General features: G+C 36.3%; 1 protein-coding gene across 1 annotated transcript; it reads left to right on the top strand.

Moving 5' to 3' along the window:
* The first annotated feature begins 1,312 nt into the window (after positions 1-1,312).
* On the top strand, positions 1,313-5,915 carry LOC107887611 (beta-glucosidase BoGH3B). Its single transcript, XM_016811858.2, has 10 exons — positions 1,313-1,321; positions 2,712-2,798; positions 2,897-2,960; positions 3,252-3,431; positions 3,531-3,735; positions 4,610-4,700; positions 4,898-5,043; positions 5,152-5,395; positions 5,523-5,627; positions 5,706-5,915. Exons 1-10 carry the CDS (start codon positions 1,313-1,315, stop codon positions 5,913-5,915), a joined length of 1,341 nt encoding a protein of 446 aa, XP_016667347.2.
* Positions 5,916-19,365: the final 13,450 nt, after the last annotated feature.

Below are 19,365 nucleotides of genomic sequence, written 5' to 3'. Positions count from 1 at the left end.
CAATGCAATAACAATAGCATCATAAAGAGAAAATGTACCAGTAATCACATCGGGAGATGATGCATCCTCTCGGGCACGTATGGCATAAGCTTTAACAGGCACTCTAGCTTCTAATCTCGCCGCTGAATCTTTCATTACAGTTTTACTGTTAGCTCCACTTCCAGTATTTCTCGGTGGTCTACCTCTGCTAGCGGTAGTACTCTATCTAGCACTCTGAAATTTTTCTTCTTTAGCTTTCTCCAGACAGTCTCTGATAAAATGCTCGCGAGAACCGCACCTGAAACAAGCTCGCTCGTTTCCCCAACACTCACCATAATGTTGCCTGCCACATTGCTGACATCCGGGCTTTCTAGATCGCACATTACCCACACTTGCCACTGAAGTAGCTTGAGCTTTAGACCCCAAATATGCCCTACCACGATCTTTGTGTGAATCCCCAACTAAAACTATCATTTGAGGGTTTGTCTCTTTGGACCTCTTTGATTGAGATTGAAATAACTTGCTTATCAGCCTCTTTTTGGAATCTCGAGCCTCAATAGCAGCTTTTCTTCTTCCTTTGTTCAATTCTTTGACTTTAAGAGCTCGGTCAACCAATACTTCAAATTCTTTCAGCTCCAAAATTCCTACAAGCACTTTAATGTCCTCATTTAGCCCATCCTCAAACCTTTTGCACATAATGGCCTCGGTGGACACACATTCTTGGGCATACTTGCTGAGTCTTACAAATTCGCGTTCATACTCTGCCACAGACATCTTGCCCTGCTTCAATTCAAGGAACTCCTTCCGTTTTTGATCAATAAATCGCTGACTTATGTATTTCTTTTTGAATTCTTCTGCTTCAATTCAAGGAACTCCTTCCGTTTTTGATCAATAAATCGCTGACTTATGTATTTCTTTCTGAATTCTTCCTGGAAGAAATCCGAAGTAACCCTTTCTTTTGGCACCACTGCTACCAAAGTCTTCCACCAATGGTAGGCTGAGTCTCTCAAAAGTGATACAGCACACTTTAAGCACTCCTCGAGTGTACATGAGAGCTCATCAAATACACGAGTAGAATTTTCAAGCCAGAACTCCGCTTTCTCGGGATCATCATCAATCTTTGCTTTAAACTCTTCGGCCCCTTGTTTTCGAATCTTGTCAACTGGGGGCTTGTTCATTCTTACCAAATCTATGCCTTGAGTAGCTACAGGAATCGTCTGAGGTATGGGAGGGGGTGGAGGAGGTTGAGCATTTGGGTTTGCTCGAATAAACTCAGTGTACCAATTGTTCATCATTTGGAGAAAGGCTTCCCGAGTCTCATCTCCATGTCTCAATGTCTCAGGTCTACTTTCTACAGGCGCAGTCCCTTGTGTTAGAGCCGGCGTATTACAAGCAGCATCATCAGCCGCAGTTCCTTCAGGATCCATTACTATATTAAAACAAAACATAGTTTAGAATAATCAGGAGTCACCACACTATCACAGTATATTTATGACATGTATAGCTATACTTTTACACACTTTATTAGTCCGAGAACTGACAAACCATAGCTCTGATACCACTAAATGTAACACCCCTTACCCATATACGTCACTGGAATAGGGTACGAGGCATTAACAAATCATAGTACATACTATTAAATAAAACCGAGACAAAAATATTGCGTGCAATTAGATCATGAATCATTATAACATATGCCTTTAACAAAACTAGCCAATTTCAAAGGCTTCGTACAAAATAATCGGTCAAATACTATAATTAATATTTTAAACCTAGAAAATTATGACACGTAACAAAATAACTAAGTCTACTATACATGCCATAATTCAAAATGTTCAGTTCAAATACCCAAAAGTATTGATAGTGTAGGCAGATCTTCAACGATCCTTGACTCCTGTGCAAGCTAGACGACACTATAAGACAAAAGAGAGAAGAGAAAGTAAGCATATAGCTTAGTAAGAAAGTATATAAATAATGAATAAAGAATTTAATATGTTTACAAAATGACTCAAGTGTATCTACTTTTTAATTTTACTATTTACTCCACTTTGGTCAAGCTGTCTCTCCTGTGTCATATTCACTAAATAAATCATAACTCGAGTTGCAAAACTCAAAATTCAAATCTGTAAAATTTTACTGAAACTAGACTCATATTACTTCTTACTAAAATATTCCTAGAATTTTTGGTCTAGCCAATTAGTACAGTTTATTAGTTAAAGTTTCCCCTGTTATACAGCTCGACTGATCTAACCTCTGTTCACTACGAATTGAATTTCTCCCATTACACAATTCAAATATCCATGAAATCTATTTCATTTAAAACTAGAATCAATAAGTAATCTAGAAATATAAACTATATTTCTTAATTTATTTTTTTCAATTTTTACTGATTTTTCAAAATTAGAACAGGGGATCACATAGTCATCTGAGCGAGTCACACACAAATATAAATATCTCAAAATATAGAGTTCATTTACTTGCTCTGTTTATTTTACGTGGGAATAGACTCATTAACACCATGTTTGGTTGGGTGTATTGGCTATGCCAATACACCCCTAATCGGTGGGCCCCACCTAATCCCCCTCTAATCTGCCGTTTGGTTTAATGTATTGCTAATCCCCCTCTAATCCGTTACTTTCCTAATCCCCGAAATTCTCTGTTTTGTAATCCCTGCCTCCTCCTCAGTTTACACCCGTTTTACAGCCTTAGCCCTAATTTGCCCTCCCAACTAGAAATCCACCTCCAGCCTCTCCCTCCCAACATCAAACAGATCCTGCGAGCGAAGTCACCTCCAGCCTCTCCCTCCTCAAAACACGCTTTTAAGTTTCTCTCTTCCGCCACCGTCTTCTTCATCATCTTCCCCTCTTTCTTTATTTTTTTTAATTTCAACACCTAACATACATGTTTCATTTCGCAGAAGCCATCTTTATCTGTTTCTCATGTGACTCTGAAGCCTCATTCTTTCCTTCAACGTACCCAAGGTAAAGTTTTCTCAACTTCTTCTCAATCATTTATTTCCATCTACTTGCCTTTCTGTTTTAATTCTTCATGACTTTGGAATTTCTTGCATAAATTTCTATGAAGACAATACTGTTGATGTTTTGGATTAAGTATTGATTTATCCATTTTTGTTTTTCTCCGGTTAAGGGAACAAGCTAGTAGAAGAGCTACGAACAATTTGATTATCATTTCGAATCAAAACTTGAATTTTAGAAGTGAGATTTAATCGAATTAAAATTCTGGGTTGAGCTCGAATTTTCTTTATCCTTCAGATTTTCTCTGTTCAATTCAATTTTGGTTAATTGATTGCACTTACAAGAACCCAAATGCACCCATAGAGGATCGAGTCAAAGACCTTCTTTCTCGAATGACTCTACAAGAAAAGATCGGTCAAATGACCCAAATCGAGCGAAGTGTCGCCACTCCTGCTGATCTCAAAAGCTTTTCCATAGGTACCTTTATTTTTTTTCCTCTTTTAGGCATTTTCTCGAACAGTCTGTTGATAATTTTTGAGAACTAGAGAACACTGATTAGCCTTAAATTTTTTGCAGGTAGTATACTGAGTGCCGGTGGAAGTGTGCCATTTGAGAAAGCATTGCCAGCTGATTGGGCTGATATGGTGGATAAGTTCCAGCAGGCAGCACTTGAGTCTCGGCTTGGGATACCGCTTATTTATGGGATTGATGCAGTTCATGGTAACAATAGTGTTTATGGTGCCACTATATTTCCTCACAATGTTGGAGTTGGAGCTACTAGGTTTGTTTCTTCTATGATTTTAAGTCTTTTATGGTAATTTCTAATATTTCTTTGATCAATGCCAATGTTGATGAAGGAAAATAAATGAATATTGTGATATTAATTTTCCCCTATATTACATCATGTCCATTAGAGAGAAAAAAAATATAGAGTTTTTGACTGGTACTATGTGCTAAAAATGAGTGATGTTTCAAAAGAACTTATCCCACCTCACTTATTCTAAAACTTTAGACTTTTGCTTATAATATAGAGTCAGTTGAGAGGATGGGCTTGCACACACGAGAATTGGACCCCAAAGTCCAGTGTTGTGCAAATCAATAGATTTCCCCTTGCGCGTGATAAGCTCGTATTTTTAAACATTTCGTTGAAATTACCCAAAAGCCTTGTGTTGCTTGAACTCAAGTGCGAGTGCTAGATGTATATGTTCAACATAGGAGTGCTCTTTTTTCTAAGTTTCCCCTATAATAAGGGGTTGCTCCTTGGGGGCAAGTGCCGGATATAGGTATGTGTTGAGCACAAGTATGCTCATTTTTTTTCTAGGTATTAAGAAAGAGGGAAAAAGGGAATTGGACTAGAACTAGGCACTCTTGTATTATGTTGCTAAAAATCAGAGGCAAGTGCTGGATATAAGTGTGTCAAACATAAATATGCTTAAAATTTTCTATGTATATAAAGGATCTTAACGCGTATCCAAGTCTAATTATGTGTGGATATGGATATTTTAAGCAAAATGAAGAGGTAGAGTAACATAACTCTTGTATTTAGCCTTCTCCATTTCCTCAGCCAACTTTTTACAGTAAAAGATTCATGGGAGTATCTTTTCAAATACAGTAGTTGTATCTTCTAATTATTGAAAATTATATGCTCATCATAGAGATGCAGATTTGGCTCAAAGAATTGGGGCTGCAACTGCTCTTGAAGTTAGGGCAACTGGCATTCACTATGACTTTGCTCCCTGCGTAGCTGTAAGTACTGTAAAAATAATTAGCCAAATGTTCTTTGATTCTACCGTGTTGTACCAAGTCAAATAATTACCGAGATACTAGACCTGATAATTCATACGTCCATGTTGTGTTCATGTCATAATCATGTTTAAGATCCTTTTTATATATTATAAAATTTTCTATTATATAGATTTTGAGACATTAGTGTATTATCACAGGTATGCAGGGATCCCAGATGGGGAAGATGTTTTGAGTGTTATAGTGAAGACACCAACATTGTTCGAAAAATGACTTCCATTATTACAGGTTTGCAGGGAAAACCACCGGCGGACTACCCGAAAGGCTACCCTTTTGTAGCTGGCAGGTAGATATATTCGTGTTGGATTCTGTATCAACTATCAATAACCATATACAGGTATACCTCGTTAGAAACTTGTTTCAATCTCTCATCATCAAGTTTGCTTGATTCCAGAAATAATGTCATTGCATGTGCGAAGCATTTTGTTGGAGATGGAGGCACTGAAAAGGGTATAAATGAAGGGAATACCATATTATCATATGATGATTTAGAGAGCATTCATATGGCACCATATCTGGACTGTATTTCTCAGGGGGTTTCCACCATTATGGCATCATATTCCAGTTGGAACGGACGTCAACTTCATGCTGATCGTTTCCTCTTGACAGAAATTCTAAAAGATAAACTAGGTTTCAAGGTTTGGATCCCTGTATTCTTTTCATCCGAAATGGCCTATAGGTGTACTGTGAAATGCCTATTATAGTAAGGCATTCCATCAAATGCTTTATGTAGCATATGTAACTTCGGGGGAATGTTCTGTTCAGGGTTTTGTAATTTCCGACTGGGAAGCACTCGATCGACTCACTGAACCTCGAGGCTCAAACTATCGTTATTGTATTTCTACTGCTGTTAATGCTGGTATCGACATGGTATAGAATGTTTCTCGAATTCTACAATAAATCTTTCTTTTGTTCATTTCTTCATTCCTTGATTGAGAAAATGTGCAGGTAATGGTGCCTCTCAGATATAAACAGTTCATGGATGATTTGACGTTTCTGGTTGAATCTGGGGAAGTACTGATGTCCAGGATAGATGATGCCGTTGAACGAATATTGAGAGTGAAATTTGTTTCCGGTCTTTTCGAATATCCCTTCTCCGATAGATCTCTGCTGGATATAGTTGGCTGCAAGGTAAATATTGCAGAAATTAGCATCTGATAACTAAACTTTTGGAACATGGTTTTGAAGGAAATTTTTTTTCCAACATTTTTCCAAGAATTTATTGCAATTAGTTCAATAGTAAGAGGCTGAGTTTCCGAGACTCGGTATGTTTGCTTGTTAGGAGAAACATGTTTGCTACTTTTTATTAGGTAAATGTTTATTAGGTAAATTATGTCAGTCAAGGATATAGGATTGATTTAATCTTTTGTTTTATCTCTTTATTCTTGTCTTTTGCCTTTTCTGAAGCTGATATCAAATGTCAATGGAAGAAGAATACCATTTTTGTATTGTTTAATTCCGTGTTCATAGTTTATGTATAGAAACTTGGGAAGATGAAAACGATATTCGATTCAATTCTATGTTGATAAAGGTTTGAGTTTTTGAGAACATGATGTCCTAAGTAATTTTTATTATCATAAAAATTATAATTTAATTTTGAATCCTAATTTTTGCCTTTTACGAGTCGAACAAGCGTAGTGCTGGGTAAAATATTTATCTCTAAATGCATGTAATTTTGAATAATTCAATTATTTATATGAAAATGCACCTATGAAATTCTTTTCATCGATTTAATTTAAAAAAAATAAGGTAATATTTTAGCATTACGAAAATTAAGGAGATTGTTGCCAAAATTACTGGATACGCTCTCATATGTTGTTCTTAATGTTATAATGTGAGTAAATTTTAAAAAATATAATAAAATTAAATTGAGTATTTTGTTTATTTCCAAAATCAAATTCACTTAATTAATAAATTTCATGCATTCTTAAATTTTACGGGATCATATTTAAATACTGGGTTCAAAATTTTAAAACAACATGTATTAAGTTATTGTGAGGTTGTTAATACTTTTCTCATATATAATTGAATCTCGAACTCGAGTTTTCTCTAATTCTCAAAGTACAAACTAAATCATTAACTAAGAACATATTTTTATGATATTATTATTACATTTCTTTTATGTTGGATTAGTATTGTTTCTTTATTTAATTTATATGATTTATCATAATAAATTATTTTTAAAAAATTATCCTTATAGTATATTTTAAAATCATGAGATATTTAAAATATTTTATTTGAGTGATTCAATTTAGAGAAAATTGTTTGTGTTATTTCTTTGTATTCAAAATATTATAAAATTTAGAGAAAATTTATATTTTACAGTATCATATATTATGATTTGAGTAAATTAATATAAGAATATTAATTATTAAGAATTTTATTAAATTATATAGTTTAATTAAAATATATTTAATAATAATTATGTTAATTTATATTTTACAGTATCATATATTATGATTTGAGTAAATTAATATAAGAATATTAATTATTAAGAATTTTATTAAATTATATAGTTTAATTAAAATATATTTAATAATAATTATGTTAATTTATATTTTACAGTATCATATATTATGATTTGAGTAAATTAATATAAGAATATTAATTATTAAGAATTTCATTAAATTATATATTTTAATTAAAATATATTTAATAATAATTATGTTAATTTATATTTTACAGTATCATATATTATGATTTCAGTAAATTAATATAAGAATATTAATTATTAAGAATTTTATTAAATTATATATTTTAATTAAAATATATTTAATAATAATTATGTTTAAATATGACTAAATTATTTATTATTGATAATAATAATCTTATTATAATTTAAATAACAATAATCATTTACCAAAATAAATATATGCTAAGGGTATTCTAGTCATTTTAGTTTTTTCCATTATGCTATTACACCTCTATTCCATTCAACCAAACACAAGATTACTATTACGCCTCTATTCCATTACATTCAACCAAACAGTGGATTAGCTATTACACCTCTAATCCAGTACACCTCTAATCCCAATACACCTCTAATCCAATACGCCTCTAATCCAATACAGCGAACCAAACGTGCCCTAAGATTTAATTTCATATCTCATTCAGCCTCTAATTAAATTCCTACTATTTTTGGTGATTTTTCAAATTCACGTTACTGTGACTGTCCACAACAGTATTATTGCTAATTCACTCTTTCACACTTTCTTTGTATTAACCTCATTTTAACATGCATATCAAAATTCATTCTCACCACATTTCGTACATCACAAGTATAGGCCCATGATTACAATGTCACCTTAAAACCATCCCGTTGAACAATTCGGATCAATCCACAATACTTGATGGTTTCAGCACACAGCCCCACCATCATATTTCATATAATTCGGCTCTCTTGTACACATGGTGAACACTTAGTACCACCCATGTGACCTAGCCAGTTTATCTCGTAGCTCTCTTGTCTACATGGTGTCCTTCACTTGGAATCACACATGCGACCTAGCTACATTTATCTCTCCCGTAGCTCTCTTGTCTACATGGGATACATCCCGTATCACACATGTGACCTAGCTACTACATAGTATCTCATAGCTCTCTTGTACACATGATGTGCACTCAGCTCCATACATGTGACCTAGCTACGCTCCATCTATATTATTCAATCTTTCCGAATGTTCAACCGGGATTTTTCTCTCTATTACTTATTTTCATTCTTCTAATAGTCGATTCATGCTTCAAAATTAGCTAAAATATATATAATACGCTGAAATATAAAAATGTAAATGAAGTTAATGTATTATTTACATACAAACTTACCTCGGTGCAAAATATGGAAATTTTGCAATTTAGTCCAAAACCTTTTCCTTCCACCGTTCAAGGTCGATTCCACACCTTTCTTGATCTATAACAATACATTTAGCTCATTTAATACTCATACTATTTATTTCAATCCAAAAATCACATTATGGAAAAATTACATTGTTGCCCCCTAACTTTTACAAAATTATGATTTTTCCCCTAGCCTCAGAAATTTAATTTCAGCCCTTATTCTTACGTTTTATGACATGTTGATCATTTTTCTCTTCTATGATAACATAAAATTCTCACTCTAACATGCACTTATGAGCATTAGGTATTTTTACCAATTATACCGTTCTGCTCGTTTTCGCTAAAAATCGCTTAGAAAAGATCGTTCTCCTATCCTCAAACATTCATATTCTACCATCAAACATCAAAATACATGCATATCATTCATGGGTAAATTTTTAAACATAAACCCTAACTCAAAATAATGGCAGAAATAGGTAAACCGAGCTACGAGGATTTCAAAAATGTAAAGAACATTAAAAACGGGGCTTGAATACACTTACTATTGAGCTTGAAAGCTTGAAACAAACCCTAGCTATGGAGAACATGCAAGTTTCGGCCAAGCTAAATGAAGATGAGCACATTTTTGTGTTATTTTTCCCATTTTATTTCATTTATTATGCAAACAACCAAAATGCCGTTACTACTAAACTTTCTAAAAATTCCATCCATGTCCAAATTTTTGTCCATATAAAGTACAATGGCCCACCAGGCCCAGTTCATATTCTTATTACCCATTAGGCCCAAATCACCTTTATATGGCCCATTAGGCCCAATCTCATTTATATGGCCCAGCCGACCCAAATCAAATTATATTCATGCTCACACACAAATTTTCTACCACATAACATCGCTTATCAAATTTTGGTCTAATATGGGCCCATCAGCCCATCGGGCCCATTTAGCCCATTCCGGCCAATTTGGCCTATTCACAACCCAAGTCCATGGAATCGCCCATGGGCCTCAGGTAACCTATCGGTTTCCCTCTTACGAGTGTTCGCGCACTCGCGAGAGTACCGTAGCCAAACTTTCAGCTTTTCGGCATTTCAGCTTTTCAGCATTTCGGCTTTTGCCGATCTACTTGTGTGTGCAGTGTATGTACACACCTGGTAAGCAAGCGTGTTGCGATTCCCTTAGTCCAAACCTACAAACGATATCACCCTTCCATTAATCGCATGCTTAATACATATCCTTACTAAAACTGAAACCTCACATTAACCTTACCTTGCGCGATTAGCTCTTTCTTAAATCACTAAACACGATCAACTCCTAGATCAAAACCGCAAACACATAAAGAGAAATTTGGCAGAGAGCTAAGATTCGAGATCCGATACTAATTCCACTAGATTCAGTCAAAGAGTATTCAGCCCTTGGGAGATTCGATTTTTCGGCTTTTCAAACTTAGTATGGTGAATAAGGTTTATTTGGTACAAATTAAAGAACAAGAGTAGAAGAAGAAATCGATAAGTGAAATAAAGAAAACTGTGTAGAGAAGAATAGAAATCGGTAGGAAGAACAGAAAGAAAAAAAAAGGGTTTTCGGATTTTTGGATCTTGAAAAGAAAAGGGTTTTCGGCTTTTGGAGAAAGGGGTTTTTGGCAACAAGGTGAAGAAGAATTTCGGCTGTAGCCTGGCAACCCTATATTCGGCCCCTATTTATAGCCCTTATAGCTGAATTTTCCATGCCAAATTCCCAATTCGGCTCCATCACTTCTCCCTTCTCATCTCCTCATTTTTCTCCCGGATAACCCCTTGATCCTTTCCTTAATTTTCTCTTCTAAACACTCCCCTTAGAGTCCATCTTCACGCCACTTCCATCCTTCTAGAAGGCCAAAAATAAACTTCTAAAACACAAAACTAAGATTCAAACTTTGGACCTCCTTGCTAGCTACAAACGCCACCTCCCTGCACTCTAAGTGGCGTCACTTAGCCACTCTTCCACAAGGCTTTTTGATGTTATTTTTCCCTATTTTTATTTAAAAGCCAACCTACTTGCCAACCCTGATTCTTTTAATAATTAAACTATAATTTCATTTATTCCTAGATTAGAACTCAAACCTTAATTAAGACCTACTATAATTATTACATCGCTAGGAACATAAAACACAATTTTTATCAAAACTGAAAACAAAAAAGTTTGGGATTTAAAAATTTTTGGGTTTCGAGATTTTTGGGAGTTACAACTCTACCCCCTAAAAGAAATTGTATCCTCGAAATTTCCCACTACTAACACAGACTACCACACCACACTTCCGCTGCGCACTCTAATTCCAACTTAGGTAAATGGCACACTATGGGTAAGTATGTACCATTATTCGCCTCTGGAGCATCTCCATCCTCTTGATAACGTGCTGCATCGACCAAAGCTGGTTGTCTCACCTCAGCATGATCAGCACCTCTGCCTGGTGCTCCATGACCCAAACCGTTTCCATCCCTAGCCTGATCACAGCCTCTCGGCAATAGCTGACCACCCCTCGGTGGCTGTACACCACCTCGGTCCACGATTGGCACCTGAGATGACAATTTAGGGCAATTCCTGATCCTATGCTCCATAGATCCACAAGCTAGACAAGCTCCCGTCTTCTTCCAACACTCGCCTAGATGACCTTTCCCACAATTAGCACAAAGTGGCAGCCCTAGATTAATAGCAGGGGGCCCTGCTCTATCTGGCCCATTAACTCTAGCCATAGCCGTAGGCATCTGTCCTACACCAGGAGTCTCAGACTCCTTCTTATTCCTACCCCTTTCTTTCTCCCGATTTAAGCGCTCAGTATGCTTTACCTCCTCCGCTATCTTTGCCTTCTCCACCAACTCCGAGAAAACTCGCTCCCTTTGTGGAGCTACCAGTACTCTAAGGCTATCTCTAAGTCTATCCTCAAACCCCACGCAATGGTCATACTCCGTTGCAACCATTACTCTTACATACATATTATGGCGTAGAAACTCCGCCTCATGCTCCGCCACCGATTTGTTTCCTTGGGTTAGGTTCAGGAACTCCTTCCTTCTAGCATCCACATACTTCCCTTGGAATGCAGCTTTAAAGAACTCCTAAGTGGCCCGCTCCGGTTGGGTGCCCTCTTTCACTGTCAACCACCACTGGTAGGCTTCTTCCCTTAATAGTGACACAGCTCCTTTCAGTTTTTGTTCCAGTGAGCAGTCCAAATCCTCTATTATTCTTTTAGCGGCCTCCAACTAATATTCAACCAAGTTAGGAGCCACGCCAGCCACGGCTTTAAAGATCTCAGACCCGTTCGATCGAAGTTGCTACAGAATGGACCCCTGATTTTCACTACCATTATTGGGCCTAACGACCCTTTCTAAAATTCTCAGCATTGCCTGCGACAATGCATCTTCTTCTACAACCCGGTCATACTGTCCCTTCCCAGCCACCGGTGAGACTGAAGCCTCTTCTACTCCAACATTGGGCATATGGCCCGATGTTGACGATTCAGCCCTAACACCTCTGTGGCCTCGACCACAGTCTCTCGCACCTCTTCTAGGGCTCATCATCGATTTGCGAGTTTTTTGAATTAAAAATTTTATGAAGTCTTAGTTAGATTCATAATTACACGGATGTCTTATGAAAGTAATTAAAGAGAAGATTCTTTTCAAAAATCCTTTATAGTTCCAAGATCCTACGGGCTTTAGTTCTAGTCTAACAAAATCATCTAAAGTAGCCCTCTAACTGTCTACTATATAACAATTTAAACAGGGTTAAAAACAAGAATACTTACTTGGTTCGACGTCGGAGACTCGGTGTGCCGCTTAGCAAGACTTCTCTTTTTCCAAAACATTGTGATTCAAAATATATTTTTTAAGACACAATAAAAAAAACCAAGTAATAAGGCCCAATTCACAGCTCGAGTTTTGCAACCTGGGCTCTGATACCACTAAATGTAATACCCTAAACTCAGCCCAGACGTTATGGCCGAATCCGACGTATTACATTGAAGTGTTTTAGCGAAAATCGTATTTTCATTGAGATCCCTTCTTAAACAAAAGAAACCTTAATAAACACACCTTTTAGTTGCGAAATCCTTGTTTTAAGCATTTGATTTAAGAAAACTTATCATTTAGAATTTAAGTTACGAAAATGTGAAAACATACTATAGTTTAGGAAACCCATGTTCAACTTCTCGTAATTACAGTGGAAATAATAATACTTCAAGTAATAATAGCATAATGGAAACCTTATTACAATCTGGTTTGAAACATACTGAATAAAATAAAACTTATAAGCTTAAAAAAAACCCAAATTTGTCTTGCTAGCTGGCCACCCAGAGTCCTTCCAAACATCGAATCGTCTACTGAGTATCACCTGAAAGTAAAATAAAAGAGGGGGTGAGTTTTCGCAAACTCAGTCTGTACAACCCTCGACGAAAAACAAGCATTAAAAAATCATCATACATCAAACATGCAATGCAATTCCATTCAAATTATCCATCCGCTACGCACCAGCTCCGTCCCCCATCACACCATGTGGGGATATAAATATCAACCCACTGAGCCCACACACCAATGGTAGCCCGGTTGCGGAACTACCTTCATTTACATATTGGGCTTTAAAAGCTGTTAGTGGATCACGATTGTCAGGCAACCATGCGATCCTCATATACTTCCTCTGTGCCATAATTCCCACCCCATCTGCAACCTAAGCAGAACATCATATGTATGCATGTCACATCCACAAAACTTACATTCAACACCTAGGGGTATTTTGGTCATTCTTACCCTTAGAGGCATTTCGGTAATTTTCCATTAATTACGATTTTCACTTACCTTAGCCCATGAACAAGCCCCGCGAGCTAAGGTGAACAAATACTACGCACCAGGTAGGATTCCAGAAAAGAGGAGTGGGTCATTAAGACCGCTTAAGTACCAAGCTCTCTCTAGATCCAATCCTAGACATGCACATACCGGTTGCCACACCTTAACCCTATGACTTATCCACGGTCTCAATTAATTAATTAAGTTTTATGTAGTCATCATATACTAGGCCCAATACCCCTACATACATGCATATGGCCCATTTGGTCCAATCTCATTTATATGGCCCATCAGGCCCAGTTCATATTTTTATGGCCCATCAGGCCCAAATCACCTTTATATGTCCTATTAGGCCCAATCTCATTTATATGGCCCATCCGGCCCAAATCACATTATATTCATGCTCACACAAAAATTGTCTATCGCATAGCATCACTTATCAAATTTTGGCCTATTATAGGCCCAACAGCCCATTAGGCCCATTTAGCCTATTCCGGCCAATTTGGCCTATTCACAACCCAAGTCCATGGAATCGCTCATGGGCCTTAGGCAACCTATCAGTTTCTCCCTTACGAGTGTTCGCGCACTCGTAAGACTACTGTAGCCAAACTTTCAGTTTTTCGACATTTTGGCTTTTCAGCATTTCAAGTTTTACCGATCTACTTGTGTGTACAGTGAATGTACACACCTGGTAAGCAAGCATGCTGCGATTCCCTTAGTCCAAACCTACTAATGATATCACCCTTCCATTAATCGCATGCTTAAAACATATCCTTACTAAAACTGAAACCTCACATTAACCTTACCTTGCGCGATCAGCCCTTTCTTAAATCACTAACCATGATCAACTCCTAGATCAAAACTGAAAACACCTAAAGAGCAATTCGGTAGAGAGCTAAGATCTGAGATCCGATACTAATTCCACTAGATTTGGTCAAAGAGTATTCAACCTTTGGGAGATTCGATTTTTCAGCTTTGCAAACTTAGTATGGTGAATAGGGTTTATTTGGTATAGATTAAAGAAGAAGAGTAGAAGAAGAAATCAGCTAATTGAAACAAAGAAAATTGTGTAGAGAAGAATAGAAATCGACAGGAAGAAAAGAAAGAAAAAAAAGGGTTTTCGACTTTTTGGATCTTAAAAAGAAAAGGCTTTTCGACTTTTGGAGAAAGGGGTTTTTGGCAACAATGTGAAGAAGAATTTTGACAGTAGCCTGGCAACCCTGTATTCGGCCCCTATTTATAGCCCTTATAGCTGAATTGTCCATGCCCAATTCCCAATTTGACTCCATCACTTCTCCCTTCTCATTTCCTCGTTTTTCTCCCTGATAACCCCTTGATCCTTTCCTTAATTTTCTCTTCTGAACACTCCCCTTATAGTCCATCTTCATGCCACTTCCATCCTTCTAGAAGGCCAAAATTAAACTTCTAAAATACAAAACTAGGATTCGAACCGTAGACCTGCTTGCTAGCTACTAACGCCACCTCCCCACACTCTAAGTGGCGTCACTTAGCCACTATTCCACAAGGCTTTTTGATGTTATTTTTCCCCTATTTTTATTTAGAAGCCCACCTACTTGCCAACCCTGATTCTTTTAATAATTAAACTATAATTTCATTTATTCCTAGGTTTGAACTCAAACCTTAATTAAGACCTACTATAATTATCACATGGCTAGGAACACAAAACACTATTTTTATCAAAACCGAAAACAAAGAAAGTTTGAGATTTCGGGATTTTTGGGGCATTACACTCTCTCTTATCAGAACTTGTCGAATGCTTTCATTGAATCAATTATACAATTCATACAATATTAATGCATTGAAAATATGATCATAATATTGCATTATTTACACATGAACTTACCTCGGTACAAAATATGGCTTTCTAATTCGATTTAGTCCACAACCTTGTTCTTTCCTTGGTCTAAGTCCGAACTCTGTTTTTCTTGATCTATAGTAGAAAATTTAGCTCATTTAATTACCACATTGCTCAAATCCATCTAGAAACCATACTTTGGCAAAATTCTAATTTTACCCTTAAACTTTTGCATATTTACAAATTAGTCCTTAGGCTCGTAAAATGAATTATTGAATTTCTTTATTACTCAAGCCTAGCCGACCCACACACATGCTCATATCAGCCTATATTTTTCATCAAATTAAATTTTTACTACACATTTTACAACTTTTACAAATAGGTCCTTTTTAGTTGTTTTCATAAAAAATCACTTAGTAAAAGTTGTTTATCACACATCAAACATTCATAATCTAACTTGAAACATCAAAATATATGCATGCCACAAATGGGTCAAACCCTAAACATCAACCCTAGCTCAAATAAATGGTAGAAATGGCTAGATCGATTGATAACAACTTCAAAAATGTAAAGAATATTAAAAACGGGGCCAGGATACAATTACTATCAAGCTTGAAAGTGACAAAACCCTAGCTATGGAGTCCCTTATGAAATTCGACCAAGGGTTGAAGAAGATGGACCATTTTTGGCTTTGTTCTCCCTTTTTATTCTTTTATTTACCAAATGACCAAAATGCCATTTTTACTAAACTTTGAAATTTTACCTATTCATGTCCATTTTTGTCCATAAAAATAGAAACTGGTCAAATTGCTATTTAAGGACCTATAATTAATAATCCATAGCTATTTCATGCTTAAAGCTCCTAAAATCACATATTTTGCAACTTTGGCAATTTAGTCATAAAAATCAAATTGGACACTATCTCAACAAAATTTCTTAACGAAACTTTCATATGCAAACATATCATTGACCTCAACACATTCATAAAATAATTATTTCTACTTCAAATTTGTATTCTCAAAACCATTATTCTGACTAGGCCCAAAATTGGATGTTACAACTCTCCTCCCTTAGGGATTTCTGACCCCAAAAATCTTACCTGTAAAAAGGTCCAATCTAAAATTCTGAATCAAAAGTCGATTCTCACTGTACCCGTTTAGCTTGCAATTCATTATCACCTTTCTGAGCTTTACAGATCTATTATAGAAACATCGGTTTAGCTTTTAGCTCAGGTAAAATTGAGCCATCATTTTCCAACGGCAATTGGGTATTCATTGCTCGCACGTAAACAAAAACTTTCTACTCAGATCATTTGCAACCATATTGGCTTTTCCCAGATGAAAATCAATAACCAAATCATAATCTTTCAACAATTCAAGCCACATGTGCTGTCTCAGATTTAAATCTTTCTGCGACATCAAATACTATAAGCTTTTATGATCGGTGAATATGTGACACTTTTCACCGAAGAAATAATGTTGCCAGATTTTTATAGCAAAAACAATAGCTGTCAATTCTAAATCATGTATCGGGTAATTCTTTTCATATGGTTTTAGCTGTTTAGAAGTGTAACACTCCTTACTTGTATTCGACGCCAGAATAGGGTACAAGGCGTTACTGGATGTAAATGCAATCAAAGACACAAAACTAGACCATAAAATTTCGTTCCAGTTAAGGTCATTCAAACATATACACAACATCTCTTATGCGGGCCTACAAGGCCCAAGACATGCACTGGAAAGTATTCAGGACTAAACTGAAAACTTCTGAAACTTTTACAACACTTAGAAAATTTTCATGTGTTGGAGAGTCACACAATCGTGTGGGTAGATCGTGTGGTCACACACTCCCGTGTTGCTTAGGACACACCTGTGTCCTTAGCCCGTGTTACTCTCTGACTATGACGTAATCGACCAAATAAAGTCACACAGCCAAGGCACACGTCTGTGTCCTTAGGCCATGTGGCTGATTAAATCCCAAAATCAGGTGCAGACTTCACACGGCCTGAGCACACACCCATGTACTAAGGTCATGCCTCTCAAACAGCTGAGACACACGGCCGTGTCTCTACCAATGTGTTTACTACTGCACATTCTGTTTGGTATTAATTAGACTACAGGGGAGACACAGCCGGATCACACACCTATGGGGCAAGCCGTGTGTCACACACAGTCTAGACACACGCCCGTGTGGACAACTTTAAGGCTATTTTCCAAGCCAATTGCCACCCTTATTTAAACAAACACATATGTACAAATAAACAGTAAGTCTTAGACTTGCATGCATGAATTCCCATAACATATCATACACTCACATATCATTTATGAACATTCAATCATCCATAACCATAGGCCATATCCTAATGAAATCGACACATACATACATAGATGAATAGGTTTACAACTCAACAATCATCATGAGTCTTATCTCATTGCCATACACAAAATAATTCAACTATCATTATAAGCGAACACACTTGGCTAGACCAATATGACATATAACAAAAAGACCAAGTCCTTATGCATGCCATACTCAAAATATTGAGACTAACTATACCCAAAAGATCCAGTTGATAGTGTGAACGAGCCTCCGATATCCTTTGATCCCCGAACTAGCTTGGAGATACTAAAAGGAAATGGAAAAAGAGAGAGGGTAAGCATAAAGCTTAGTAAGCTTGCTTGTAATTAATAAGCAATAAAAATATGCATTTGCATACACATACATAACAAAATTAAATCATCTCATTTTCAACAATGATGGTAGTCATATCTTATCTTATTCAAGTTACATAAGGTTCAATAGAGCATAAGGATTGTAATGCCTTTGATACATGATATTCGCAATAGGTTTTAAATATTTATAATTAATCGTTCTTGAAACTAACTATTATCACGACGAAGGCAAGTGTACCTATCAAAGAGTAGTATATCGCGATAAGTTTTAAATATTTATAATTAATCATTCTTGAAACTAACTATTATCACAATGAAGGCAAGTGTACCTATCGAACAGTAATATAGCTTTAGCAAGACCGGATTGTCGAACCCAAAGGAACCAAGAATACTAGTAATTACTTTCTTTTTATTATCTAGCCTAAAAATTAAGGGATTTGGTTATCTAAATTAATTACTAATCTAATAGTGCACAAAGAGAAGATTGGGAAAAAGCTTTTTAGAAAATTTGATTGATTAAGACAATACCTAAGGAAAAATCCACCTAGACTTCACATGTATTTAACTCTAAATCAGACGATTTATTCATTTGACGTGATACGTAGAAATCCCTAAGTTATATTATTATCTCTCTCAAGACTAATAATGTCTAACCGTAGGTTGATTAATTGAAATCTCTTTCTAATTAACACCTAGTGTTGCATTAACTCGATCTATGCATCCCCTTATTAGGTTTCCCCCTAATCCGGCAAAATCTTATCACCTTATCTCTAGGCGTGCAATCAACTCCGCTTAATTATGACAAATTTACTCTTAGACAGGGTCTATTCCTCCTTTGAATAAGAGCATTAACTCGAATCAATATCCTGGAATATTAAAACAAGAATTAAGAACACATAATTAAGAAAAAGTCAAATATTTATCATACAGTTCAGATAATAATAACAAGATTCGTCTTAGGTTTCATTCCCCTTAGGTATTTAGGGGGTTTAGTTCATAATTATAGAAGAAAACATCTCAGAAGAATAATGAATACAAAACATAAAGAAAACCCAAAACCCTTGAATGGAAATTGAAGGGAGATCTTCAGTCTTGATGATTAATCCTGCTTCTGAGATGGACCAATCAGCTTCCCTTGAGTAATTCCTTACCTCCTAGTCTACGTCTCCTTTCCTAAGTGCCTCACCAGGTGTTTAAATAAGCTTTAGAATGCCTAAGAGCCCTCAAATTTGGCCTTTTTCGAATAGGGTTATACTTGGGCACGGCAGGGACATGCCCTTGTGACACGTCCGTGTGTGATTACTCTAGCCGGTGGTCAAGGCTGTTTAATAGGCAAGGGCGTGTAGTCTCTCCGTGTAAGTTGTGCTTCGATCCTGCCAAAGGGACGCGGCCATGGGACACGCCCGTGTGAGGAAGTATAGGCCATTTTGATTTCCCATGTGGGTTCATTTTCTCTGTTTTCAGCCAGTTTCTCGCTCTTT

Source organism: Gossypium hirsutum, chromosome A06 (genome assembly GCF_007990345.1).
Source record: "Gossypium hirsutum isolate 1008001.06 chromosome A06, Gossypium_hirsutum_v2.1, whole genome shotgun sequence".
Lineage (NCBI taxonomy): Eukaryota > Viridiplantae > Streptophyta > Magnoliopsida > Malvales > Malvaceae > Gossypium > Gossypium hirsutum.
Note: the sequence above shows the minus strand (reverse complement) of the source record. Positions and strands in the feature narration are given on the sequence as shown.